This window comes from Phoxinus phoxinus, assembly GCF_949152265.1.
Source record: "Phoxinus phoxinus genome assembly, chromosome: 7".
In the NCBI taxonomy this organism is placed as follows: Eukaryota; Metazoa; Chordata; class Actinopteri; order Cypriniformes; family Leuciscidae; genus Phoxinus; species Phoxinus phoxinus.
In genome coordinates, this window is record NC_136882.1 from 7,373,756 (window position 1) to 7,401,226 (window position 27,471).

Consider the following 27,471-nt stretch of genomic DNA (forward strand, 5'->3'; position numbering starts at 1 on the left):
GCAGGACCTGGTCAATGACCTGAATACATTACATCCATATACGTGCCCTGGTCAATGACCTGAAGAGAGCTGGGACCACAGTCTAAAAAGAAACACACTAAGCCGTCATGGATTAAACTCCTGCAGCGTACGCGAGGTCCCCGTGCTCAAGCCAGCGCATGTCCAGGCCCGTCTGAAGTTTGCCAATGACCATCTGGATGATCCAGAAGAGGAATGGGAGATGGTCATGTGGTCTGATGAGACAAAAATAGAGCTTTTTGGTCTAAACTCCACTCGCCGTGTTTGGAGGAAGAAGAAGGATGAGTATAACCCTAAGAACACCATCGTAACCGTGAAGCATGGAGGTGGAAACATCATTCTTTGGGGATGCTTTTCTGCAAAGGGGACAGGACGATTGCACAGTATTGAGGGGAGGATGGATGGGACATGTATCGCAAGATCTCGGCCAACTACCTCCTTCCCTCAGTAAGAGTTTTGAAGATGGGTCGTGGCTGGGTCTTCCAGCATGACAACGACCCGAAACACACAGCCAGGGCAACTAAGGAGTGTCTCCGTAAGAAGCATCTCAAGGTCCTGTGGTGGCCTAGCTAGTCTCCAGACCTGAACCCAATAGTAGACCTTTGGAGGAGCTGAAAGTCCGTATTGCCCAGCGACAGCCCCGAAACCTGAAGGATCTGGAGAAGGTCTGTATGGAGGAGTGGGCCAAAATCCTGCAGTGTGTGCAAACCTGGTCAAGAACTACAGGAAACGTATGATCTCTGTAATTGCAAACAAAGGTTTCTGTACCAAATATTAAGTTCTGCTTTTCTGATGTATCAAATTATTATGTCATGCAATAAAATGCAAATGAATTACTTAAAAATCATACAATGTGATTTTCTGGATTTTTGTTTTAGATTCTGTCACTCACAGTTGACGGGTACCTATGATAAAAATGACAGACTTCTACATGCTTTGTAAGTGGGAAAACCTGCAAAATCGGCAGTGTATTAAATACTTGTTCTCCCCACTGTATAAATACATTTAGAGCACTTAACTTAGTGATTGCTATCAGGATGTGAAGAGACTTTCAACCAGCATAAAAAAAAAAAAAAAAATCCAGAACAAATCACCTATCCTGCCTTTAAAGGGCTAGTTCGCTTAAAAAAAATTTAAATTCTGTCATCATATACTCACCCTCAAGTTGTTTACACCCTGTACGAATTTGTTTCTTCTGCTGAACAAGATATTTAGAAGAATGTCTGTAACCAAACAGTTGATGGACCCCATTGACTTCCATAGTAAGAAAAAAAAAAAAAGTTTTAGGCAAAACCATGATTTTCTCTGCTTTTTGTTCATAATGTTGCTTTTTTATAAAATTTACCCACATTCAAGTGGTGATCAAAGAAAAAGAAATGGATAAAGCTAGATTTTTTTTTTTTTTTTTTTGTAGGCTCAGTTCTTTCTTTTGTTATTGTATGCACAAAATATTCTGGGGGCCATGAAACTTAAGAAAAAAAAAAATGCTGGTGCTGGCAACTAAAAAAAAAAAAAAAAAAGTTAAAACAGCAAAGATTCAGATGAAGCCCAAAAAGTGCATTCTAATGCGATGTGCTCTGACACGAAACAAGTCTCATGAAAAATAATATTAAATAAGAAAACATAAATCTTTAAAATATTGAAAAAATAAAAATGCATTCTGACACTGTGGTGTGTGATTAATTTTTACTTATAAGAAAACCTGCATGAACTGACTTCACATCTACTAAAAGTCAATAAGTTATTGCAAAAGTGACTGAAAAAGTTAATGCCGTAATGACAGACATTTTAAAGCGTACATTTGAAATGAGGCTGCAGTTACAGTCCGTCTCCAGTAGAGGCCACTGGAGTTAAACTCAGTCCTTTATTGAACAGAATGAGTTTCAAACAATTAACACTTGTTTAAACCCATCAAGAGAAGCACACAATACACACAAACATGAGTTTTGTCACTTAAGTGCCTGAATTGTTACTTAGCTGAAGCTGAACATTTTGTGGTGGTGAGAAGCATTTAACACTGTAAACTATTCACACTACACTCGGTTTCTAAAAAAAAAAAGACTTTTGATCGTCTCTGAAAACAACGTAACACATGGGACTGTGTGTGAAATGTGAAGTCCCAGTTATGCTGGTGCAAACATTTTAAAGCAATAATGATTAACATTACAGACTATCTCATGATGATGGATAAATAAATACTGACTTACACATTCAAATATAGAAGCAAGAGAAAACACCCTGGATCTCACTCAAAGGTAATACACACTGAAAATACACCAGAACAGCAACTGCATTATGGTCTATCTGGGATGTGATGGCACTAGCAACACCTGTGCTTACTTCTAATACTGGGACCACCAGTTGAACACACTCGGCACATGTTGTGTTTCATGCTCATGTTCGTAACACCGTCTCTGATTCCTCTACACGATGAGGGGGAGATCTGCTGAAGTCACAGGGTCCGGGACGAGTCTAGGCGCTGCGGTAGGTGGTCATGTCTTTGGGCTCTTTGCTGGGAACACACCAGTCGTCGGCCTCGTGAATGGTTTTGTAATGTTTCCAGGCGGATTTGTTGTAAACGGGAAGCCTCTCGATGGACTCGGTGGACAGAGCCTTCAGGAATCAAAACAACACGTTATTATGAATGGGATTCAAGAGTGGAAAATAAAATAAATCAAACACTCATTTCAGAAAAAAAGCCAGTCATGTGGGTGAACCTAAGTAATTATTTTAATAATAATAATAATAATAATATGTATTATTAGTATCATACGTGATCATTAAAATGTTTGAGGTTGGTTAGAACAATATGTTAGTAAAAGTCTTTACTGTCACTTTTGATCAATTTAATGCACCCTTGCTGAATAAATCATTCATTTCTTTTTTTTTTAAAGTCAATCTCGCCAACCCCAAACTTTTGAATGGTAGTGAATATATATTTTTATAATCTAAATAATAATAATTTTATAATTACTGTGTTTTATAATAAAAGCAATATTTATTTCTAACCAAAAAAAAAAAGAAAAAAAAGATTTTAGAACAGTTTTGGATTGTGACATGTGACATTAAACATGCCTTTAGAGGATTCCCATTTGTTCAAATTCTCAGTGTAATGTAGATATTTTTCTCATCACATTCTTGTTACTGTAATATAATGTTTTTGTTTTTTCCCCATATTGCTGTCATGAGAATTGCTTTTTAGCATTACATTAAAAAGAATGCATATTTCATAATTAACAAAAAAATGCAAAGCATCTGAATGGACTTTTCTGTAATGATGATAATTATTATTTTTTTTTTTTAAGGAGAAAACATTTTATTCACAAACACATTCATATGCACTTGAGATAAAACAAAGAACACAGATCATGCATGTGAACTGGTCCCCACAGAAGCTATCTAAAGCTTATACTCGGGGGGCCATGACAAACAAGGATGAAAGAAGAATGAAAGATGTGTGGCCAACATATAATACATTTCATACATCTCATTCATACAACAAATAGTAGGAGATCCCATTAAACAGATACAATTTTGTTTAACAGTTTACCTTAACGTTGAAAGATTAATACTGACACATGCAGAGTAAGAAGTAGTACGTACATCAGGAAGATGTATACAAGCTTAGTAATTGTTTCTTGAGATTTTGTTTAAAAGAAGAAATAGAGCTTGAGTTTTTCAAATTTTCATCCAGCTCGTTCCAGATCCGCGGCCCCCGGTACACTACACTCGTACTAGTGCTTTTTAATCTCCGTTTTTTATTGCGTTTTTGCATGTTTCTAGTGAGGTAAGATAGCGGATGGGAACAAGCTCACATAAACTGTTATTCAAGCCAAAGACCACCTGATACATAGTACATGCATTGTGAAATATATTATATTCAGTAAGTCTTAAAAGACCGTACCTAGAGAAAATAGTACGAGTTGGAGCATTGAAATCGGACCATGATATGCCGCGAATGTTTGTTTTTTTTGTAGAATTTAATTTTTTTTTAAGTGAGTAGAATAAGTATTGCACCATATAATATTGCAGTAATTTAAATGGGGTTCAAAGACGGTTTTGTAAAGAGAAAGTAATATTGCGTGAGGAAGCAAGTGTCTAAGCTTAAAGAACAGACCAACATATTTTGATAGCTTTTTGACAAGATATTCAATATGGTGTTTAAGGTTTAGGTGATCATCTATAAAGACACCCAAAAATGTAGTCATCTTCACTCTCTTTAGTTCCTCTCCCTTTATTTTAATCTTGAAATTTGGATCCTCAAAATTTGGTTGTTTTTTATTTGGACAGAATATTATGTAGTTGGTTTTTCTGGTGTTTATAGATAGTTTATTTACTGTAAACCAGTTATCCACATTCTGAAGCTCTTGTTGAAGGTCAAATTAATTTTTGTGTGATAGGAACAAATTAGTGTCATCTGCAAAGATTACTTTATGGAGGGTCTTTGAGGAATTTTCCAGGTCATTAATGTAAATAATAAAGAAGAGAGGACCTAATATGGATCCTTGTATTTAACGTATTTAATGTGTTTGTTTTCTGATGTCTGTTCGTGAATAGTTACATATTGTTGCCTCTGGTGTTGGTGTTGCCTCCTCTTGAACCAATTCAGTGGTTGACCTCTAATTCCATAATAGTGCAATTTGTACAATAATATGGTGAAGTCGATGGTATCAAAGGCCTTTGAAAGGTCTAAGAATACACCGATACCATATTCCCCCTTTTCAATGGCATCATTGATCTATTCAGTAAGATCAAGGATCGCCATACAGGTGGTGTGTTTTTTCCTGAAGCCATACTGGGATTGGTTGAGTATGTTCAGTGTATTAAGATAATTAATAAGTCTATTATAAACCACTCTTTCCAATATTTTGGAAAGAGTTGGTAAGATGGATATGGGACGATAATTTGTTATGTCATTTTTATCACCAGCTTTGAAGATCGGAATTATTTTTGCAATTTTTGTCATTTTGGGAACAGTTCCTGTGAGCAGTGAGAGATTAATACAGTGTGTAAGTGGTTTAATTATTTCTTTGGCAATACTTTTTAATATTTTACTGCTAATTTCATCTTCTCCAGCAGAATTTGAGCTCTTCAAAGCCATTATGATATTATGCAGTTCAGTGGTGTCTGTAGGCTTTAGGAAGGAGTAGTTTGGATAGTTGCCTGACATATATTGTTTGTAAGAGACACTGTGTGGTTGAGTGATGTTTTTTGAGAGATTTGCCCCTATTGATACAAATTAATTATTAAATTCATTTGCAAGATCAGTATTATTTATTGTATCTGGGAGCACGGTGTCTTTATGTCCCCTATTCAAAACATTATTCAGCACTTTCCATGATTTCTTGGAGTCTCCCTGCGAGGTTTTTATAAGTTCAGAATAGTGACTATATTTACTTTTCCTGATTATATATACCAATTTATTATTGTAAACATTGTATTTAGTTTTATTCTCTATATTTGTTATTTTAACATATATTTGGTCAAGTTAATTTTTTTGTTTGATGGAGTGAGAGATTGCCCTTGTTAGCCAGGGTTTGTGTTCTGCCCTATGTGGGAGAAATCCATCTATCACATACATAGCTCAGTTACAATGATGCAAAATGAGAAAAACAAGATGTAGGTAAAAGGTCAGCTGAGTTGGTTATGAAAAGATGGCCTTGAAAGGTATCAAAGTAAAAGCTAGAGATGTTCCGATTCCGATACTAGTATCGGAAATGCCGCCGATACCAATAAAAATGCTGGCATCGGTATCGGCGAGTACTTGTACCCATGTACCGATCCGATACCATTTTCATAAACAATACCTAGTTATTGCACGCTAGCTTTGCTTAACGCTGCAAATCTGAGATTATGGGCCCTATCTTGCACCCAGCGCAATTGACTTTGAACACCGACGCATGTATCATTCCTATTTTGCACCCGCGCACAGCGGACTTTTCCCTCCACAGACGCACGTCGGTAAATTAGGAAATGAACTTGCGCTCGCGGGGGCGGTTCAGCGCAAAGAGGAGCGTGTTCCGGCGCAAAACTTCCATGGTGCTATTTTCCAGTTTTAGAAAGCAATTGCGCCATTGACCAGGAAAAAAACAGTCTAAAGACAGTGGCGCGTTGCGCGTTAGTGATTTGGTATTTTAAGGGCGCGTGCTTGGCCATAATGTTAACGCGCATCCACTTTGATTCTCTAATATAAACAGATGCAGCAGTTTTCATTTTTGCAAATCATACATTATTACAAGGAAAAATATTAACACACGAGGGAAATCATTGTTGTGTCCGTGAAGATGTGAAAAAGATCTATCTAGATAAAAAAAAAAAAAAAAAAAAATCTAGATTAGGCTACACATTTACTACCCAAATTATACGCCTGTTTAACCGAAGCTAATTTGGGTGGGTTTCTCCCATCATCCCCAATGTCACTTCTCTGTGTTTTACGGCCCTGACGAGAACGTCGGTTTCGGCTGTGAACCGCTCCTGGCGTGCGCTGGCAAATCCGCCGTTAATAGCGATCCGCCACGGAACAAGCGCGCCGGCTCTTAAAGGGAATGTGAGAGGACGCTCTGATTGGTTTATTTCACGTTACGCACAAACCACACCTATGAATAATGAAGCTACTTCAGACCAACCCCTTTTAGATTTGCGTCGGGCGCAAGAGTCATTTATCCCGCTGGGAAAATAGCAACAGCGCCGGGATCCGCCCACAAAGTTACTTGCGCTTTGCACTTTGACACTTGCGTTTCAGATCGTCAAAATAGGGCCCCAAGTCTTCTTCGCTGCTCTAAACAGTGGTTGCCCGCGGCAACACAGGAAGTTGTGCTGTGTCGCCACAAGCAACCACCGTTTAGAGCAGCGAAGAAGAAATTAAAATGTACGCGCTAGCAGTATGTCCGCAGTTTGGCAATATAACCGACAAAATTATCGAGTCTATTGTTCTGGATGACCAGCCACTGTCAGTCGTCAAAAACTTTGGATTTTGCCGCTTAATTGAACATTTAAAGCCCCGGTACAGTTTGCCTGGTCGCAAACACATCTCTGAAACAGCGCTCCCTAAGCTATTCGACACCGTGCGTGAACACATTTCATGTAAACTAAAAGATGTGCAAACAATCAGCTTTACTATCAACATCTGGAGCTGCGACGCGACCCCGCTGTCATTACTTAGTTTGACAAGCACACTGGGTGGTGGGCACAGTGACGACATCATCTTTAAGTTTTAAAGAGATTATTTTCTTAAATTATTCATATATAATTTTTTTCATTCCTAGATTTATTTGTTGTACTGTTTTTTTATACAGTTATATTGTAAAACTAAAATACCTTTACTGTGAAATGTATGTCAGATAAAATAAAAAAATCTAGTTCACTGTATGTATTTGTTCATGTTTTATTAAGGGATAAGTCTGAAGCACACCATACAATAAATATATCAATTCATACAGGGCTAGTATGAATTGCAGCTGTATAGATACACACCCAGGTATCGGATCAGTACTCGGTATCGGCCGATACCCTGAGTCCAGGTATCGGAATCGGTATTGGGAAGGGAAAAAGGGTATCGGAACATCTCTAGTAAAAGCTTGTCCCGAGATAACATTGCTGGAAAAGTAAAAGCTTGTCCTGAGATGAGCTTGTCCTGAGATGACATTGCTGGGAAAGTACACAGAAAAACATGAATAACATCTTTTTTTTTTTTTTTTTTACGCATGCGCTGAATGAAGGCTGGCCACAATTAAAAGTAGGCCAAGTGGGTAGGAACTTCTAATGTTGGCGAGATAGTGAGGAGGAGCAATGGACACTTAGAGATAAGAAAAAAGTATAACCTTGTAAACCAGCCATGTAGAAACCAGATGTCTAGCTATCATCTCACTTTGTTGAATGCTCAATAAAGTTGACTCTTCTGAGACCTGAAACTTCGACTCTGAAAGAACGTCTTTGAAAACTGAACCAGACTTTGAAGACTTAGAATTTTCCACAACATAATTGGCAATCCAGTTCCAGGAGCTGCGAAGACGGGGAAGGCGACCGCGACGGTGACCCCTGTCGGTGGCCTCACGGAACAAACAGTAAAGGTAAGCAATTTTGCTTAAGTTTGTTTCGTGTGGTCCCTGATAGAGCTGTCGTTGTGGTCAGTAACCTTTATTTCATGACTATTCTGCTGTTTAAAACCCGGCCGTAAAACGAACCTAAAGCATAATTAAAAATTGAAGAAAAGTCTAAAGTTTCAGGTCAAAAAGGAGAAAAGTGCATGCGTATGTTTGCTTGCTTAGAAATGCACAAGAGGAGCTGTGTATTAATAAGGGTATAAGAAGTATGTCCAAGTGTGAGTAGATTAACCTATAAAGAAGAATTATAGGAATAAACTGCAAGAGGAGCTGCAGATTATCTGGATGAGTGATAAAAACCTATAAAAAAGAATTATAGGGGGTAGATCACAAGAGGTGCTGTGAAAACTACCTGCATGAATGAATGAATAACTGTAAAATAGTGACAGATGAAAAAGAAGGATAAATAATAACTCAAGGTGGATGAAAATATAAAATTAGGATTATAAGACTCTCTAGACACAGAGAAAAGGTGCCGTCTGAAAAAACACACAGGCCAGCCAAGCTGGGCATACTGTCAACAAAAGTATCAAAGATAGATAATAAATCTGAGCTGAGCTGAGGGAGTTGAATAGTGAGAAAAAAATGTGAGAAGACTAAATAAAGAGAATAAAAAGATTAACAATAATTAAGAAAGTAATATAAGAGCTTTAAAGAAATAGAAAAAATAAAAATAAAAAAATAATAAAAATCTTTTAATTTGAATGGAAAATAAGAATCAAAAAAGTGAAGAAAAAGTACAAAAATACAGATATCAGAAAACGAGAAATCTTCCAAGGAACTGGTTTTAGATTGTTTGGGCACTCATCAGACTGCAAACGTTGTGATCCAGACAAGAGACTCGTTATCTACTAGATAAGAACTAAGCAAAATTTGGGTGGCATTAAAAAACATCAAATAACTGAGTGAGAGTGGGTGAATGAAAACCCGGGTGTGTGAATGAGAGGTGAGTGAAAAGCAAAGTGTGTTTTGAGTATATACCAAAGAATCAGAGAAAAAAGAAGGCCAAAACATAGTTGAAAGACCTCTAGATTACCAACTAAACAGAACAAATGTGGTGTGGGCTTAGCGAATATCAGAAGGAGAGAGATAGGAGATGGAATAGGAGACAGAGAGAGGAAGAAAAATTAAGGAGGGCATCAGAATTGACCAAGGGTATAAAAACTCATTTTTGGCTGGAAAAGGAATACATAGACGAGAGAGGGCAGAGACAGGAACTGACAGAACAAAAAAGAGATGAGCTTTTACGAGATCTGATCCAAATCACAAACATTAATCAGCTCGAAACTGAGTGGCCATACATGGACTGGTATAACGTAATTAAGAGTCAAGTAACATTTGAGACCCTGAGAACGCAGCTGAACAAATTTAACCTCCCCAAATCACTCCTGTTGGAGGCGCTACTGGTCACAGCAGAAACAAAACTAGAACCAGTGTGTGTCCCATACCTGAAGAGCAACGTAGGGCATATGTGGCCCCCAGGACTGGGAGGCTCGACAATTCTGCAGAACCTCTATGTAACAATAGGGACATGCATAAGGACCAGTAAAGTGGGAAAGTGACACTATTGTGGAAGTTGGGGGAACAGGAGAAACCAGGCTAGCATTAGTGGACAATTGGACACTAGAAAAGTTAGAGGTAATGGTAGTGTTGAAAAACAATCCAAACCAGATTCGCCACCTGCTGATAGAGATACGTCAGAACATGCTAAAGGGGGAGCCACTAGGGGACGAGGAAAACCCTGTCACCTATGTTCAGAAACAATCAAGAAGATGGAAGCAAGAACTGGAGAGGGACCCTGAGCAGGATCCAGTCATATCAGCTCTCTTCAGGTCAGCCATACTTGACGCCATGCCCCCTGCAGTAAAGACTAAGCTGGAGGATGTAGTTGGACTGAGTTCAAAAACGTCAAGAGAATTCAGTGACCATGTGGCCCACGCAGTAGAACAGTACAGAAAGAACGAACAGAAACTGAAGAATCAAGAAAGAGAGCTTCAAAGGAGACTGGCCCAACTGCAGCTAGATGAGCTGATCAGCAAGAAAAAGAAAGTTCAAGCCACAGTGAAGGAACCTGAAGATCTATCTGCAGTGATGGCTGCTGTGAGCATACCAAGTCAGATGCCACTGCTACAAACAACACAACAGGCTGCCATGAGTGTGCCAACTCAGATGCCTCAGCCCCAGGTAGTAATGCATGCACCAACTCCAATGGGTCAGAATGTTCCAAATGTGGCAGGCCAGCCGCAACAACCAAATGCCCCCATCGTGATCTATCTTCCTGAACAACATGACAACAGAAGTAGAACAATGTCAGCTGCAGGAAGAGGAAGAGGAAGAGGAAGGCCATACAACCAAGAGAGAGGTATGGACTCACAAGGCATCTGCTGGGGATGCAATCAACCGGGACATACCAAGAGAAACTGCCACGTCAATCCATGGCCCCAGAATGAGATCCAAGACCAGATGCAGCAGCAATGGCAACAAGGATCACAGAATCAACAATGTCAGACCTCAGGACCCGTCAACCCATGGCGCGGCCCTGCCCAAGGCTACTAGGGATGCCCAGAGAATCCTACGGGGAGGAGTCAGCTGCCAGTACTGTCATCTAATGCGGACAAAGAACCTATGCTGCAGGTTAAAATAGAGGGCAAAGTGACACCTATCATGCTGGACACAGGGGCAACGTATATATGTTTAAGCACAACTTATGCCTCACATCTCCCCAAGTCTGGAAAATATGTTAAGACAGTAGGATTCTCGGGACTGACGCAGCTAATTCCAATGACGACCCCTGTCAGCATAAAAGTCAAAGACTCTGAAATCAAGATACCTGTGCTAATATCAGACCAAACACCAGTCAATCTGTTGGGTAGGGATGCTATATGTAAACTCAAATTACAGATATGGTGCTCCCCTGATGGAATATATATAGAAAATGCAGGTGTAAGGCAGATGGCAGTAATGAATGGAACCGATCAACAAGAATCACAAACAAACATATTCTGGATAGGAAATTTAGACAAGGATGTAGGGCAAACAATTGACAAATGGGGAAAGTATATAAGAGAGCAACTTCAGAACCCAATCTCCCCAGAGACTGATTTCCACTGTACCATGAGATACGATCCTTTCAAGCATCATTTGAAAGAAAAAGACTGGTTAGAGAAAACCAAGGGACAAGAAGTTAATTTGATTTCAAACTACATAGTTATAGGACCAGCAGGAGCAGCATTACAAATTGACGATTGTGATTTCACAAAAACATGGTTTAGTGTAGATGATTCAGTTCCACATGTTACATTGTATCTGAATGAAGGGTATCAAGTAGGGGTGTGCCAAAAAAATCGATTCACAGAAGAATCTAGATTCTCATTGGCAACGATTCAGAATCGATCTGAAATGTCCAAGAATCGATTTAATAAATAAATAAAATCAGCTGGCTGTTCGCCTCCATTTTTGTAACTAGCCTATACGGGACGTGAGCGGCAAATCACTAAAACAAAAAGGAAGCAAATGGATGAGAGGGAGATCTTTCGTTCCTACCATTTGCATGTGTTTTAAGTCCTGTCGGTTTAACAGGGCATAAGAACGAGCAGAGAGAGAGAGAGAGAGAGAGAGCCCCGGCCGCGCGCGCGCACTCAACCGAGCGCTGTCTGCTCTCTCTCTCTCCCTCGCGCATATGAATCAAAATCATTTAATACGATGGTGTCGGAAAAAAAACTCTCCAGTGATGAAATGGTTTCTGTGTTGACAAATGTTGTGTGATATCCTAAACTGCCGAATGCATTGCTTGTTTTTTCTGTTTACGTTTCATTGTGAATGCTGCTACGTCAGAGCGGCCAAAGCGTCAACAAGATTCCCCGTACTTTTTGACAAGCGTCCTTGACAGGGCGGCCATAGCTTTTTTGCAGCTCAAGTCGGCGGCGGTGTGAACGTACAGTCAGCCGCCAGCTGCAGACCAACGCACACTGCAGTGCTTCACGAAACTCCCTGCCAACTCCGAGAGGGCAAAAAAAAAAAAAAAAAAAAACTCGGTCTATCGCTGCTTCATCGCCAGGTAGCTTAGGGGTAGGACTATTATTCATTTTGAAAGAAGCTCTTTATTTTCATAACTTGTTATTCTTTAAGTTACTGTGTCTGACTGAGAAATATAGATGTTTTTTTGTCTTCACCGGTTGTGTTCTACATGATATTTGTGGTAAACTGCATCTATTTTCAACCATTTTGTATTATGAAGAAGCACTTTTGTTTTGTTCCAACTTATTTTATAGCTAGATAGCCTACTAATGAGTAGCAATTGAGAACCAGACAATGTTTTTGATAAAAGGCACTTCCCTGAGAATTGAACTTAATAAATGTGAAAAAGACACTTTAAAGTCTCCGTTTGTCATTCTGTATAGCAAAGCAGATGAGAGTAGATCATGATCAGAAACCCGATTAGAAATCATTATGGATCAAATCGAATCGAATCGTTTTGAATCGAAAATCTTTTTGAATCGAAAATCGATTTTGAATCGAATCGTGGCCTCAAGAATCGGAATCGAATCGAATCGTGAGATGGTAAAAGATTCCCACCCCTAGTATCAAGCTAAAGATTTAGGCCCAATGATGTTAGCAGCCAAAAGAAAACAATGGGAAACAACTGAAAACCCTTTCATTTGCCAAACATCAGACATAACACACCTTAGGATCTTATGCACAACTGATATGATAGGGACCCCAAAACTGGTAGTGGAAGTGGAAGAAAAACACAACTTAAAATCCAAAATGGAAGAACTAACCTCGGACATGGAGCAACAGGTGCTAGCGCAGTTGTGGTCAATACATGACACCGATGTAGGCTTAGTCAAGTCACCTAGCCCCATTAGAATTTCAACTAAACAAGGAGTAAAATCACCACGAAAGCAACAATACCCACTGAAGCGTGAGGCAGTAGAAGGGATCAAGACAACAATTGAGGGTTTAACAAAGGCAGGAGTATTGATCGAAACCAGTAGTTATTGCAACACCCCAATTCTACCAGTTGAAAAAGCTAACAAATCAAAATGGAGATTAGTACATGATCTAAGGGCTGTCAATGAAGTAGTTGAAGATTGGCCAGCAGAAGTGCCAAATCCACATACGCTTTAGACAAATGTTCCACCTGCTGCTAACTATTTCACTGTGATTGACCTCTGCTCTGCATTTTTCAGTGTTCCATTAGCAGAAGAAAGCAGACACCTTTTTTCCTTCACTTATCAAGCCCCGGAAGGGTCCTTTACTCAGGCCATGAGGAAACTAAAGGACTTGAAAGAGGAGGTCACTAAAAATGCGGGGAGGGACAGAAACTTTGGACACTGGATTGACTCCATATTTGGATCATGGAAAGAGTGGCTTATTAAGGTGGGAATGATAATAGCGGCAGTCGCTGGTGCTTTCTTTTTGTTGTTCTGCTGTATTGTGCCTTTCCTTAGATCCATGCTGGCCAGTAATGCAGCCAAACAGATGATCAATGTATCAGTGAAGAGATCAGGAGTTGATGTTGAGTGCACAAATTCTGGAGTGTATCCAAATGCCCCAGAACTGGATGAGTGGGATGAATTCCTGTAAGACGTAAGGACAAAAAGGGTACCTGATTTCTTTTAATACTATTTTTGACTATGTTTTCTGTAGAAAGGGAGATAGCCCAACTGTGTATTTTAATTTGGGGTAAAATTAGGTAGTACAAGTAAAAACACTGGGTAGAGTAGGGAGTTAGTTAGAGGGATTTTTCTACATTCCTTTTATATGATATGAGGACCCTTTTTTCCTGTATAATTACTTATATAGCCTTTTGCATGCTTTATACTTATAATCATACTGAAAATGTTTGAACATAATCACACTAACTGTTTACTTTTAATATGTGCATGAGAGGGGACGAAAAGATAGTCTGAAGCAGGTCATTGCCCGTGGTACGAGGTAATGCAACAAGACACTAAGGGACCAGAATTGAATGTTTTATTATCACTTTTATAATACTTAAATCAACTGTTAATAATTTTTTTGAGTGTGTTTTATAAATAATTGTAACAAGCCTAAGAGTTGAGACATCATATGCATCTGCCCATTGGAACATGTATATAGTATAGTGTAAAAGGGGAATTATTTGCAAAGCGCGGTCATTGCTTGTTGAAGAAACAAGAGTAGACTCAACCGGTGGTTTAAAAACCCGCTGTCTGCTCCAACACCAGATAGCGCCATAGGCAATGCCTGGGCACCTCTGGCAACGATGGAGCAACCCAGATAGCACTCCAGGCCACCGGAAGCGCCTGCGCAGTTCCTCTGGCACCGTGGGATGGACTTAGAAAGAAAGTGAATGTATGAATATGTATTGTATGAAGGATTATGGAAAGTTGAAGTAAACACATCCCTCTATTATGATGTTTAACAGGAGGGTGAGATCTTTTACTCCATTCTAGCCAAGTGGGGGTGGAGATGTTTGGTCTTATGCCTCCTCCAGAGTGCACCTTCGTGATTGGGCTTTATTGGTAGAGATGGGTGGTCTATGTTGACCATATATGATAGATACTGACAGGAGGCTCGTTCATGAAGATGCATTTTGGGTGCTACTGTTTAAAGGGATACTCCACTTTTTTTGGAAATAGGCTCATTTTACAACTCCCCCAGAGTTAAACAGTTGAGTTTTACCGTTTTCGAATCCATTCAGCCGAACTCCGGTTCTGACGGTACCACTTTTAGCATAGCTTAGCATAGATCATTGATTCTGATGGGACCATTAGCATTTCTTTCCAAATGACCAACGAGTTTCAATATTTTTCCTATTTAAAACTTGACTCTTCTGTGGTTAAACCGTGTACTAAGATCGACGGAAAATTAAAAGTTGCGATTTTCCAAGCCTATATGGCTAGGAACTACTCTCATGCCGGCGTAAGAATCAAGGAACTGTGCGGCCGTACCATGGGTGCAGCAGCGTAATGATATGACGAAGCACCTGAAAATAGTCCCCAGCTCGGTAACTTCCAACATGACCGGGACTAAGTTTGTGTAGTTTTTAGGTGGCAAATTAGGTTTCCTGTGCGATTAGCCATGGTTCTGTGCGTAGTAAAGGGCTGTGATAGTAAGGCGAAGGTATATTCTACCGTAATGTTACACCGAATACCAACGAACAAAAAGAAACTAAAAAAATCAATGGTTGACTGCTCTGAACATTGATCTAAAAACGCCGATAGAATCTATCAAAAAATGGCGTGTTTGCTGAAAGCATTTTGGACCAGATGACTATAAAGAAAACACGGACAGTACGGTACAGCGTCTAAAGGATACAGTCATCCCAACAATCTTCAATGTACAGACAGGTCCAAGTGCATCATCATCATCACCCATGGCTGTAAGTAGCCTACCAGTGATGCGCGGGTCAATGTATAAACAACCCGCACCCGACCGACGTTTTCAACTAATCCACCCGCAACTCGGACCGCAAAATAAAGAAAGAAAATATTGTACCCGACCCGCGTTTTTAAAAAAAAGTAACTTAGCTAGTAAATGCTCATCGTAGCGTCATGGGCCATAGACGGAGGGGTGCGCATTTTTCTGAATGCTGTATGATATCGCCCAGTGTTTTTTAATAAAGGCTTGATTTATTCATTTATTTCGTTTCATTTTCTTAACAATTAAGATGCTGCATGTGTTTATCCAGTCTAATCGAAGTGTGCGTCTCTCCCCGGACTTTCCCAACAAAAACCCCGCCCCCTCTCAGCAAATAGCCTACATAAAACTGACATTACTGAGCTATATGCGTTTAAAAGTAGCCTATTAAAATGGCACAATGGCATTGCTCAGTTCAACGCGTTGGGAAATCGGGCATTTTGTCCAGCGTCAGCTTTTATTCAAAAGTTAATAACGCGCTCAACATTAAAAAGGTAAATAAGGATTTCCCACTGTCATCTCTGACTGAGCTTGTGCGTCATCCTCGCGCAGTTATTCAGCCAATAAAGTGTACACCTATGTATTTCATAGAACATTGAGTCTAGTACTATATAAATTACAAAGGTTTAATTGGCATCTTTATTTCAAACGACCCGACCGACCGCGACCCGAATATCATTAAAAATATTTTTGGATGACTCGTAACCGCGGGTAACCGCAGGCACCCGCTCATTTTGGATCAACCCGCGCATCACTGGAACTCTGGAAGTACAGTATAACAATTTTACTTTTTGTAAAAGCACTGCCGTTGTTATCTTCCTGTGAAATGCAATCAGTGAGTGCTATAGGTTTCCTCGATCATTCGTCTTGTACAGTATATAACGTTAGTAGTTTTGTTGTAGAGTTCTGGTGAGGTAGCGTATAACCCTTGTATGGTGTTCGGGTCTGTTTAGATGTTATTTAAATCGTCTCTCACAAATGTCTCCATGCTACAAGGCACGCTCCCTGTGCAAGCAGGTTGTCACGTTGGTTTGTTGACGGCAAGTGCTTCGTCATATCATTACGCTGCTGCACCCATGGTACAGCCGCACAGTTCCTTGATTCTTACGCAGGAATGAGAGTAGTTCCTAGCCATATAGGCTTGTAAAATCGCAACTTTTAATTTTCCGTCGATCTTAGTACACGGTTTAACTACAGAAGAGTCAAGTTTTAAATAGGAAAAATATTGAAACTCGTTGGTCATTTGGAAAGAAATGCTAATGGTCCCATCAGAATCAATGATCTATGCTAAGCTATGCTAAAAGTGGTACCGTCAGAACCGGAGTTCGGTTGAATGGATTCGAAAACGGTAAAACTCAACTGTTTAACTCTGGGGGAGTTGTAAAATGAGCCTATTTCCAAAAAAAGTGGAGTATCCCTTTAAAGGTGGGACTAGAGGTAGTCCCAAAGGGGGATTGTGTGGGAGAAATCCATCTATCACATACATAGCTCAGTTACAATGATGCAAAATGAGAAAAACAAGATGTCGGTAAAAGGTCAGCTGAGTTGGTTATGAAAAGATGGCCTTGAAAGGTATCATTAGTAAAAGCTTGTCCTGAGATAACATTGCTGGGAAAGTAAAAGCTTGTCCTGAGATGAGCTTGTCCTGAGATGACATTGCTGGGAAAGTACACAGAAAAACATGAATAATATCTTTTTTTTTTTTTTTTTACGCATGCGCTGAATGAAGGCTGGCCACAATTAAAAGTAGGCCAAGTGGGTAGGAACTTCTAATGGTGGCGAGATAGTGAGGAGGAGCAATGGACACTTAGAGATAAGAAAAAAGTATAACCTTGTAAACCAGCCATGTAGAAACCAGATGTCTAGCTATCATCTCACTTTGTTGAATGCTCAATAAAGTTGACTCTTCTGAGACCTGAAACTTCGACTCTGATAGAACGTCTTTGAAAACTGAACCAGACTTTGAAGACTTAGAATTTTCCACAACACCTACTGCGTGTCACAGTTTTTATAGGAATGGAGCAGCGAATGGAATCTGTTATTTCATTTACCAGGGAATCATATGCAGTGTCAGGATCGCAGCAGCAATAAACAGTGCTCCATGCTTTAGCTTGCAGACTTGCCTTAAGTTGATGCATTGTTCTGTCGTTTACTACTTTAATTTTTACCGGGTGACATATAGGTAAACATTTATAATCAAGATTAAAATACAGTATTGTTGGGTAATGATCAGATATATCAGAAAGTAAAGCTCCCGATTCAAGCTTAACATTTCGTATATTTGTGACAATATTGTCTATGACAGTTGTAGAAGTATTTGTAACTCTAGTAGATATATTTATAGTTGGAAAGAAAGAGAAGGAGTGTAGTGTGTTAATGAAGTCGTTTTTGACTGCATCGTCCTTGGAGACATCAATATTGAAGTCTCCAAGGAGGACGCAGTCTTTATTTAATTTATTTATGTGCAATAACATTTCTTCAAGTTTATTATTAAAAATGTTTAAATCAGAATCTGGGGGGCGGTAAATTACGCCCACAATAATGCTTTTACCTTTGTCATTTTTTATCTCAATAAAAAGAGTCTGTGTGATTGTCATTTACAGCAAGATCGCAAACATCGGCATGCATGTTCGAACGTACATAGAGGCATACCCCACCACCAGATCTGCCAAATCTGTCCTTATGATATAATTTATAGTCTTCTAGGTTTAAGGCATCTATGTACGATTTGTCATTTAGCCACGTTTCATCCAATTATGTTATATTTACATCCAAATATTTACATCCAATTATGTTAAAGCAGCTTTTAGTGTTTGAAAGTAGGGAGACAAGCTCATCGTGATGTTTATTCAAACTTCTTATGTTTAAGTGCAGAAATGAGAAGTTATTTACTATGAAAATGTAAACATTATTACATAATTTGTAATGAAAATAAGTATATAATGTTGAGTGGATGAAATACAGTTACACACACAGAGTTACTCACTCTAATGTAAATGACGGCATCTGTGCCGAATCCCTCCATAGAGTAGAGCTTCAGGTCACCCTGGAAATATCTGGCGTAGAGTTTGGAGAGGGGCAGCCCGTAACCGAAGCCAGCCTGAGACCACAACACAACACATGCCATCAACACTGCTAACTTTTACTCTTAATAAGCATAGTGTGGGTGCTTCAGCATCTCATTTAAGACAGTACAGGAAATATGTCATTCAAAACAATGCATCTGCCATTTTTATTGATCGAAAAGTTTAGACGGAGAGGGGGAACGATATCAAGAAATGCCATATGAGAAGCTCAACCCCATCTGTCTGAGCTTGTACCGTAAACAATAAGCCACAGTTGGTACAACAGTGAACTTTCTATCCATTAAAAATGATACAGAATGCGGACTGGGTGATATGTTCATATTCAGTGATGTCTCACACTGACCAGAGGAGTGGCTCGAGACGTGTCCATCTGAGGACGAGGAGCAGTGGAGTAGGTGTACGTGAACAACCTGTCAATCTTCCTCAGGGGAACTCCGCCTCCACGATCACTGACCTATGACAGAGCAAGATGAGAGATCACGAATCACATTAAACTTGCTTTTTATTGTTTAATAGCCAATCAGCGATCAAGGATTCTGACAATAAGTGCACCCTCGTGTAGTTTCAAATCTGTACGACTGACTTTCTTCTTTGAAACATAAAAGATACAATGGAAGTCAATGGTGACCAAAACTATAATATTTTTTATGTTTCCGCAAAAGACCATGAATTATAAATTAAGACAGAATTTTGGGTGCACTATCCCTTTTTTCTTACTATGGAAATGTGTTTTGTTGTTTTTAATGAAATTAAACTGTAAGTAAGAAACTAAACCTGCCAGTAGGTGGCGGTAAATGCGATTCATTCTTCCATTCAGCTGATTGATTCATGAATGAAGTAAATGGCTCTTTTGAATGGCCACTGAATCATTTGTTCACCCTATTAGTGGAAAACATGGATTCGTTCGGTGATGAAACTGCTGTGTGTTGTTCGGAAGACGCAGTTCTGGCAAAACTCGTTGGTAAAACGGACCAAAAACAGACAATATTATGTCTAAAATAACTTTAGTATATAAATATTAACTTCTTATTTATTGTTATGTTGTAATATTGAACTGGTGAGTTAAATGCGCTAATCATATTTTAACAAATTAATTATATTAATTCGACAGTCCTAATTGTAAAACGTAATTTTCAGCATCATTACTCCAGTCTTCAGCGTCACATGATCCTTCAGAAATCATGCTAATATGATGATTTAATGCTCAAGAAACATTTCTGATTATTATCAATGTTGAAAACAGTTGTGCTGATTTATATTTTTGTGCAAACAGATATTTTGATGCACAGAAAGTTTAAAAGAACAGCATTTATTTAAAAAAAAAATCTATTGTAACATTTTAAAAAGCATTTACTGTCACTTTTGAACAATTTAACGCATACTTGCCAAATAAAAGTACTAAAAAACATTACTGACACCAAAATTTGGATGGTAATGTTTGGATGAAATATGTGAGGAATCTGGTCATTGAAAGTGTCTAAGAAGTGATTGACTCTAACCGGCTGTTCAGCTTTAATTAAAGGATTGGTTCACTTCAGAATTCAATTTTCCTGATAATTTACTCACCCTCAACGTCATGTGCGTCAATATTATTAATTATTTATTAATTCAATTCGTTTTAATGAATTGGTTTATTTTTTTTTCTATTAGTGACAGTAGACTATAGCCTAATAAATTAAACACAAAGCCCTTTTGACAAGTAGAACTATCAATAATTATTTATTTGTTATGTTATCTGCAATAATTACGAAAACCCGTGCAGCAGCATATTGCACATCGTTTGATTTTCTATCGATTATAGATAGGACTATATACTTTATTAAAATTAAACTGCATGTTTCCATTGATTGTGAAGTTAGACATCGAACATCGCAGATCAAGCGCATGGGGCTGCATGGCTTTTCTTGTTATGAATTGTATCCTATTTTCCGTGCGGTTCCCTGAAAATAATTGCACACCTTAAGCTTTGTTTATACTCGACGCGTCCGCACGAGCGCGAAGTGCAAGCGGCAAAAATGACGTCATTGCGGTGTTGGCGGTCGTGCGCGTTGGGTGCGCAAGGGCCCGTTTCGCCTGGCGGTGTGCACGGCAGATTTTGTAACATTGCGCTCCGCATCTGAAGATGAACGACTTTGAGCCGAATCTGGCCGAGCACGAACTTCTCATCACACCAGCACCCCTAAATTAGTTAAAAAAAAAAAAAAAAAGTAGCATACAATAGCATAAAAAGCCTTTTTAATGAACATAAAGGTCCATGGTTAATACAAATGTACACGAAAGTTAATGAAATGTTTAGTGAAATTAGAAAATATTTAAGAGATCGTTAATTTATTTGTATACGTACATGTATTCCCATATAGGCTAGCCTACATATATTTTGTTCTAATGTCACAAGTAATAATCTCAGGGTTTACTGGGTTTTACACGATTATTTTTGTATTGGTGGTGGTAACTAAAATAAACATTGTCACGTGTTTATATTTCTTCTTCTCACCGATTCCTGATGGTTTAGAGAGGACAATTACTCGAGTCGCCCCCTGTAGTTTCAAAGAATAGTACAACGGCGAGCGCGTCAAGTATAAACGCCTCGACCGTTTGGAGAGGTGCGCGCGCAGTCAGCGGAGACTCGCGCTCGTGCGGACGCGTCGAGTATAAACAAGGCTTTAGAACGCTCGTCAACCAATCAGATTCAAGCATTCAACAGCCCGGGGGTATAAACGTATATAAATGTTTATTTTTATAAACGTACATAAAAAAAAAAAAAAAATCTAAAATGTCTGATGTGTGTCTAGATATGACTCTTATTCCTCGGCTGGGATCGTGTAGAGACTTTAAAGCTGCATTGAGACTGACATTTGGACCTTCCTCAAAAAACCTTCATTTCGACTGAAGAAAGAAAGACATGAACATCTTGAATGACGTGGAGGTGAGTAAATTATCAGGAAATGTAATAATTCTGAAGTGAACTACTCCTTTAATAAGTTGAGGTGAGGGGTTACCACAGCATTGAGCACAGCCGGTCTGTCCGTACCTTGACGGTCAAGTCTTCGTGTCCGAGGACGATCTGGATGTGCACCGGGGGATACTCCATGGCATCTTCATGAAGTTCAATGGTGGCGCGCATGGCATTCTGCAGGAGTCACACAAAATATTTACAGCTCAGCACTGCTGCAGATCTACAGAGCAAAGCCACACACACCACAGGACACCAGGCATACAGTAGTGCTGCAGAACTCAACTCTTACACCTTTGGCAAATATGCTCTACAGATGATTTAATACATCAACACTTCAGAGGTGTAAAATGATGCACAGCACCTTACAGAGCTCAAACACCATGTGGTACAGATGAGACGGCACATACACCACAACTATGGGTTTATCCGGTCCTTTAACTGCGGAGGAAACACACGAGACACGGCAGTCACACTTCCGATCATCCGTGATGGATTTACCGGTCATGAATTCAGTCACATGACTTCAAGTGAATGGATGTGTGTGTGCAGCAGAAAGTTACCATTAAATTCTTCCAGTACTACCTCAGGGGAGTTCATGTAATAACGGTCACACAGGTTTTGGGCATTTTCATACGCATCTGATAAAATAAAAATAAAATAAAAAGGAAATTGTTATAATGTTGAATAGAAAAGTAGATTTTTACATATGCTAAATAAATATGGGTTGTGCTTGTCAATGCAATGTTGTGGGTGGTTGCAAGACATTTAGATCAAATTTGACCTAAAAAAAATTAAAACAATTTACAAGATTTTCTTAATGAAGACTACAATATATATATATATATATATATATAAATCCCCCTTTTGTTTAATAAAAAAAAACACACACACACACACACTGTATGTATATGTGTGTGTTTGTATATAAATATATATATATATATATATATATATATATATATATATATATATATATATATATATATATATATATATACATATACATATACATATACATATCTCATGTAATGCACACCTAGTCTTGAATTATCCAGATTATGCAATGGTGTCTTGTCAAAACTGACAAGTTTAATTTTTACTATACATTTTTTTTGCGTTGATATTATTTTCATAACAAATTCTAATTCTCAGTGATGTTTCTCATGAGATTTTCATTAGTCGCTGTATAAAAATGTTATTATCTAAATTGTATTCCTACATTTAAGTGTTCATCCATCACGGTAGCATTTCCATTTAATTCATGCTTATTAGAGTCCTTTCCCCACCAATAAAACATTTTAACTATTGCTAAATGTTTCTGTGAAAGAAAAGTCCCGGTCACCTTTGACCACATCAGTGACGAGACAGTTGGGGTCAATGCTGCCGATCTGTTTGGGATGAGCGGGATTGACACGCACCTTTCCCCCAAACAGAAGAGCTGAAAACACACACACAGCATCATGTTATTGACATATTGACATAAAAGGGTGGCGGTCAATGAATGAGATTCAGAAATGTGGGGCACTGATGACTGTGAAACCAGTAAACACGCCAGTCGCTAATCCAAACCACACTGAGTGAACATTCCTGCAGCCCATTCAACTGACTTTACATTTCTGCTGTCCATAACGTGCCCTATTATATGAGTTACAGCACTAGAAGTGTGTGTGTGTGTGTGTGTGTGTGTGTGTGTGTGTGTGTGTGTGTGTGTGTGTGTGTGTGTGTGTGCTCTTGTTTATGTGATTTATGAGGACACAAATTTGTATAATGACATGTGTATTACACTGGCATTACAACTTAAACGTGGTTTATGAGGAAATTTCATGAGTCCTCATAATTCAAATAGCTTAAAAAACATTAAAAAACATTTTTTTTTTAACAAAGTAAATATGCAGAATGTTTCCTGTGATGGGTAGGTTAAGGGATAGGGGCAGTGTAAGGGGATAGTGTGTGTGTGTGTGTGTGTGTGTGTGTGTGTGTGTGTGTGTGTGTGTGTGTGTGTGTGTGTGTGTGTGTGTGTGTGTGTGTGTGTGTGTGTGTGTGTGTGTCTCACTGTGCTGGTTCAGGAGCATTCTGATTGAAATCCTGCTCATGTAGAAGCGGTCCAGGAAGTACTGCATGTTCTGGCTGGTGATTGGGTCGGTGCCGTAGGTCTCCTTAAACTCCACCACTCCTTGAGCCATGGTGGGAACTACATCATTGTGGCGGTTTCTGATCTTAATCACAGCATCTGTGAAGCTAAAACAACAGAGGGGTGTGTTTATGTGTGTAAAAGACAAGTGTGTGTATTTGTAAGCACAAGCAGAGCTGGAAAGTAGCGGTCTTCACGGGTCCACTTGGACATGGGAGGGTTTGGGTCCAAAACATTTGTATAAAAATGTTATTTTAAATACATTAATTGTGTGAATTTCCCCCTTTGGGAATAAATAATGTTTACGATCTAATATAAATGTGCTTTTACTGACAAATTCTTTAAAGTCCCCCTGTAGTCAACCATTGTACTGCTTAAAACTCATCTCTGATCACTAAAATTACATATTTAAGCTTTTTTTCCTATAAAAAACTTATTCATGCCTTAAAATAGCTTGAATGTAACTCTACACCCTTGCCTCATTTAGTATGCACGGTTCTATGAATATGTAAATGAGCCCCGCCTCCACTCACTCACTCATCTCAGAGATCCACTGGTTTTACGATCACACGTTGATCTGATTGGTTACAAGGTAGTTTGTGACGTCAGAAACACCAGTGATTTCAAACCGTGTTTTTGAGACTGTCTTTGGTTCACTGCAGTTTTAAGCAGAAAATACTCAGCAATGCTGTCGACTTATGAATTTACACATGGTTTGTCTTAAAGCATATATTAAAAACACCACATAGACATATAAACAACATTAAAAGCTGGATTTTCACCACAGGGGGACTTTAAAATATGCCAAACTTTTGTTTTTCATTTTGAGCATTTAGCAATATTTTACTACTTAAAATAAATACGTATCAATAATTCTATAACATTATTATCATCCCCACCTCTCTGTAAATACGTGCTTCTATGTAAACGATCAATCCCTTCTTGACATTGGTGCATGCAGAAGCTCAAACAAAACACTCATTTAACAACGAGTGCTTATTAATATTAACATAAATATAAATTATAAGATTTGATAAGATATTGTCATATCTGAATTTGGTCGTACCCGGTTGAAAAAGTCACCACTCATCTTTATTTTTGGAAATGTATTTTAGGGTCGGGTCGAACTCTGGCATAACTTTATGCTGCCTGTCTCTTTTTAAATTTCATTTTGCCCGTCGGGTTTGTGTGTGAAATGATTGGGGTCGGGTACAGATCTTAGGACCAGAGAAGACCTCTACTGCGGGGTATGTGCTGTATCTCTTACTCATGTGTGACCGCTTGATCATTCATATTCCTGTCCTTGAACTCCAGTATATCCAGGAAACTTTGCATGTACCTGCAGAGATGCAACACAACCAAAAATTTAGCTCAGATATTCAAACTTATCCCAATAATAGCAGCACTACACGCATGCATTCCCACTGACCAGCTCTGCACCAGGTGCACTGAAGGAGTTCTCAGTAGGTTATCAGGCAATAGATCGATTTCCTTCAAAATATTTGCCAGCCTGACAGGCAGCTCCTGCCTTAGAAACGTGAAGGACGTTTTCTCACACGCGTTCTCTGAACCTGAAGAGAAAAATGTGTACAGAAAGACAAAAAGCTATGAGAACATCATCATCATTTGGTGATTTCACCATTTAATTGATAAAAGTGCGACTGATTCCCAGAGTTATGGGCGCTTGGGGGTCCAATAAACTGCAGGAGGGGCCCAGAAAACCCCTGCCTTGTAATGCAATGTAAACACTATGATATATAGTAGGGCTGGGCAAAAAAATAGATTTTTCGATTAATCGATTTTTAAAATGTGGTCGATTCAAAATCGATTCTCAAAGGCCAAAAATCTATTTTTTCCCATATTTATTTACCTATCACCCAAAAGCCAGTATTAGTTTTCCTACAGTGTTCATAGGGTTGCAGCCTCCATGTTACAGATAATGCTGTGAGATTTTATGTTAGTTTTCTCTTAAACATAAAATAACCTGATCCTGATTGATCAAGGCATGCGACTGTTCTGACTTGTCTAATTTTCAGCATCAATTTTTCATCTTGCATCAAAATACTGTCTATTCATTGTATGCATTTGAAGCTGGGTCTTAATGTACCCAAGAGTAGCTAAAATAAAAAGAGTTTAATATACAGGTTTGTGGCTCTATTTCTTTTTATTAATTAACCACTCGTAAACGTATGTTCACCGTTTAAAAATAAATAAATATAGGATTTGTATTAAATCTATATTCATTGAGTCGAATCGGGAATCGAAATCGAATTTAGAATCGGAATTGAATAGAAATCGAATCGAATTCAGAGCTTGCGAATCGAAATCGAATCGGAACATCTGAATTGATACCCAGCCCTAATATATTGATAATCAAACAATACCATAGTATGTCAAATTATTGTTATTTATATCAAATACCATCATCACATGATACCTTCCCACCTAAAATTCTATTCTAATCTACTTAAAATTCCAAAAACAGGATTACAGTTTAAATATTCAAACTTTTGTTTTCTCTCGATTCTACTCCACTTTAGGATTGGATCATGTTAGATACTTTACTGTTCTGTTCTGTTCACATATTAAATTGTATCCACTTGATTCCAGACTTACCAAAGTCTATGAACTGTTTCATGGAGAGAGGAGAAGGCGAGAATCTGGAGTAAAAGTCGATCTGCTTGGAGGATGCAGCCTTCATCAAGGTCCTGAAGATTCTCATATTGACGTCTTTTGCGGTTTAGTTCTTCAGAAAATCTTGGAAAATGTGTCCTGTTGGCTTTCTGAACTCATATTTTTTTGTCCAAAATATAGTCAGCAGAAGACTGTGTACTTGGTTCTCGTGGTGTAAAGTTGGATGTCAGTCATGTTCGCACATGCATCGTCAGTTCACTCATTCAGGATCAGTGGTCCGGGTTTATCCAGGGCTGTCTGGAAAATGCAGTTCCACTCTGTAGAAAATGCAGTCCTGTATTACCCGGTAATGGCATTGCACACATTATATGATATGGCCCTACACATGCAGGTTAATCCCGGAGTAATGCCTGACGGGTGTGAAGACAGATAAGCACTCCAGCAGCGTGTGTGTGTGTGTGTGTGTGTGTGTGTGTGTGCGAGCTCATCTGATACGCAGGAGCATCAACAACGCACACACTGGGCCTCTGACCGCACGACGACACACGCTAAACAACACCGGCTGAGCTCCGAGGACAACAAACCCTGAAAAATGCCGTAGTCTCTGATCTGTTTTCTTGATTGTCTATTTGTTTTGCCAGGTTGCTGTAAACACGTTGACTCGCGTTAATGCTGCACTGATGTTTCAATAACGCATAGAGCATCCACTCTGTTTACTTCCGCATTGTGGGAGTCGCTGAATCACGTGACTGTCTGCGGCGTTCCCTGATTAGATAGCACACGTACTACGCCTGCAAAATGTCTGTTGGAGATCACTTCATCTGGAAAGCATCTGCTGTTTACTAACAACATCTGATAGACGTCTTTAGGATGTCAGTTTTACATACATTCTAAATCATAAACATCTTAAAGACATTCTAAAAGTTTTGAAGTTTTTACATCTAACAGGAAACGTCCTAGACGTATGCAGATGAGCAAGCAAAAAAAAATAAAATAAATAGTCTTCCAAATGTAAACATGCACATCAAATAGACGTCTCCGTGGTGTACGTATCAGGGACTTGAATAAATGTGTGTGTGTGTGTGTGTGTGTGTGTGTGTGTGTGTGTGTGTGTGTGTGTGTGTGTGTGTGTGTGTG

The 27,471-nt window shown here is 38.9% G+C and overlaps 2 protein-coding genes across 2 annotated transcripts in view; one reads left to right on the plus strand and one right to left on the minus strand.

Moving 5' to 3' along the window:
* The window catches only part of dync1i2a (dynein, cytoplasmic 1, intermediate chain 2a), a 114,440-nt gene that overhangs the window by 3,480 nt on the left and 83,489 nt on the right, over positions 1 to 27,471 (plus strand). The gene's annotated exons all lie outside the window — the stretch shown is intronic.
* pdk1 (pyruvate dehydrogenase kinase, isozyme 1) lies at positions 1,691 to 27,153 on the minus strand. Its single transcript, XM_079619807.1, has 11 exons — positions 26,317 to 27,153; positions 25,130 to 25,271; positions 24,968 to 25,039; positions 23,623 to 23,807; positions 22,912 to 23,007; positions 22,130 to 22,207; positions 21,931 to 22,007; positions 21,645 to 21,743; positions 18,957 to 19,067; positions 18,514 to 18,627; positions 1,691 to 2,631 (listed from the first exon to the last, which is right to left on the minus strand). Exons 1-11 carry the CDS (start codon positions 26,420 to 26,422, stop codon positions 2,491 to 2,493), a joined length of 1,221 nt encoding a protein of 406 aa, XP_079475933.1. The 5' UTR covers positions 26,423 to 27,153; the 3' UTR covers positions 1,691 to 2,490.

Excerpts from the sequence above, each read along its gene's own strand:
- pdk1 (XM_079619807.1), bottom strand. The coding sequence starts at position 26,422 with ATGAGAATCTTCAGGACCTTGATGAAGGCTGCATCCTCCAAGCAGATC. Across the intron at positions 25,272-26,316 it reads GAAACAGTTCATAGACTTTG|GTTCAGAGAACGCGTGTGAG; the intron begins GTAAGTCTGGAA and ends TTTTCTCTTCAG. Across the intron at positions 21,744-21,930 it reads TGGTGTTTGAGCTCTGTAAG|AATGCCATGCGCGCCACCAT; the intron begins GTGCTGTGCATC and ends TGACTCCTGCAG.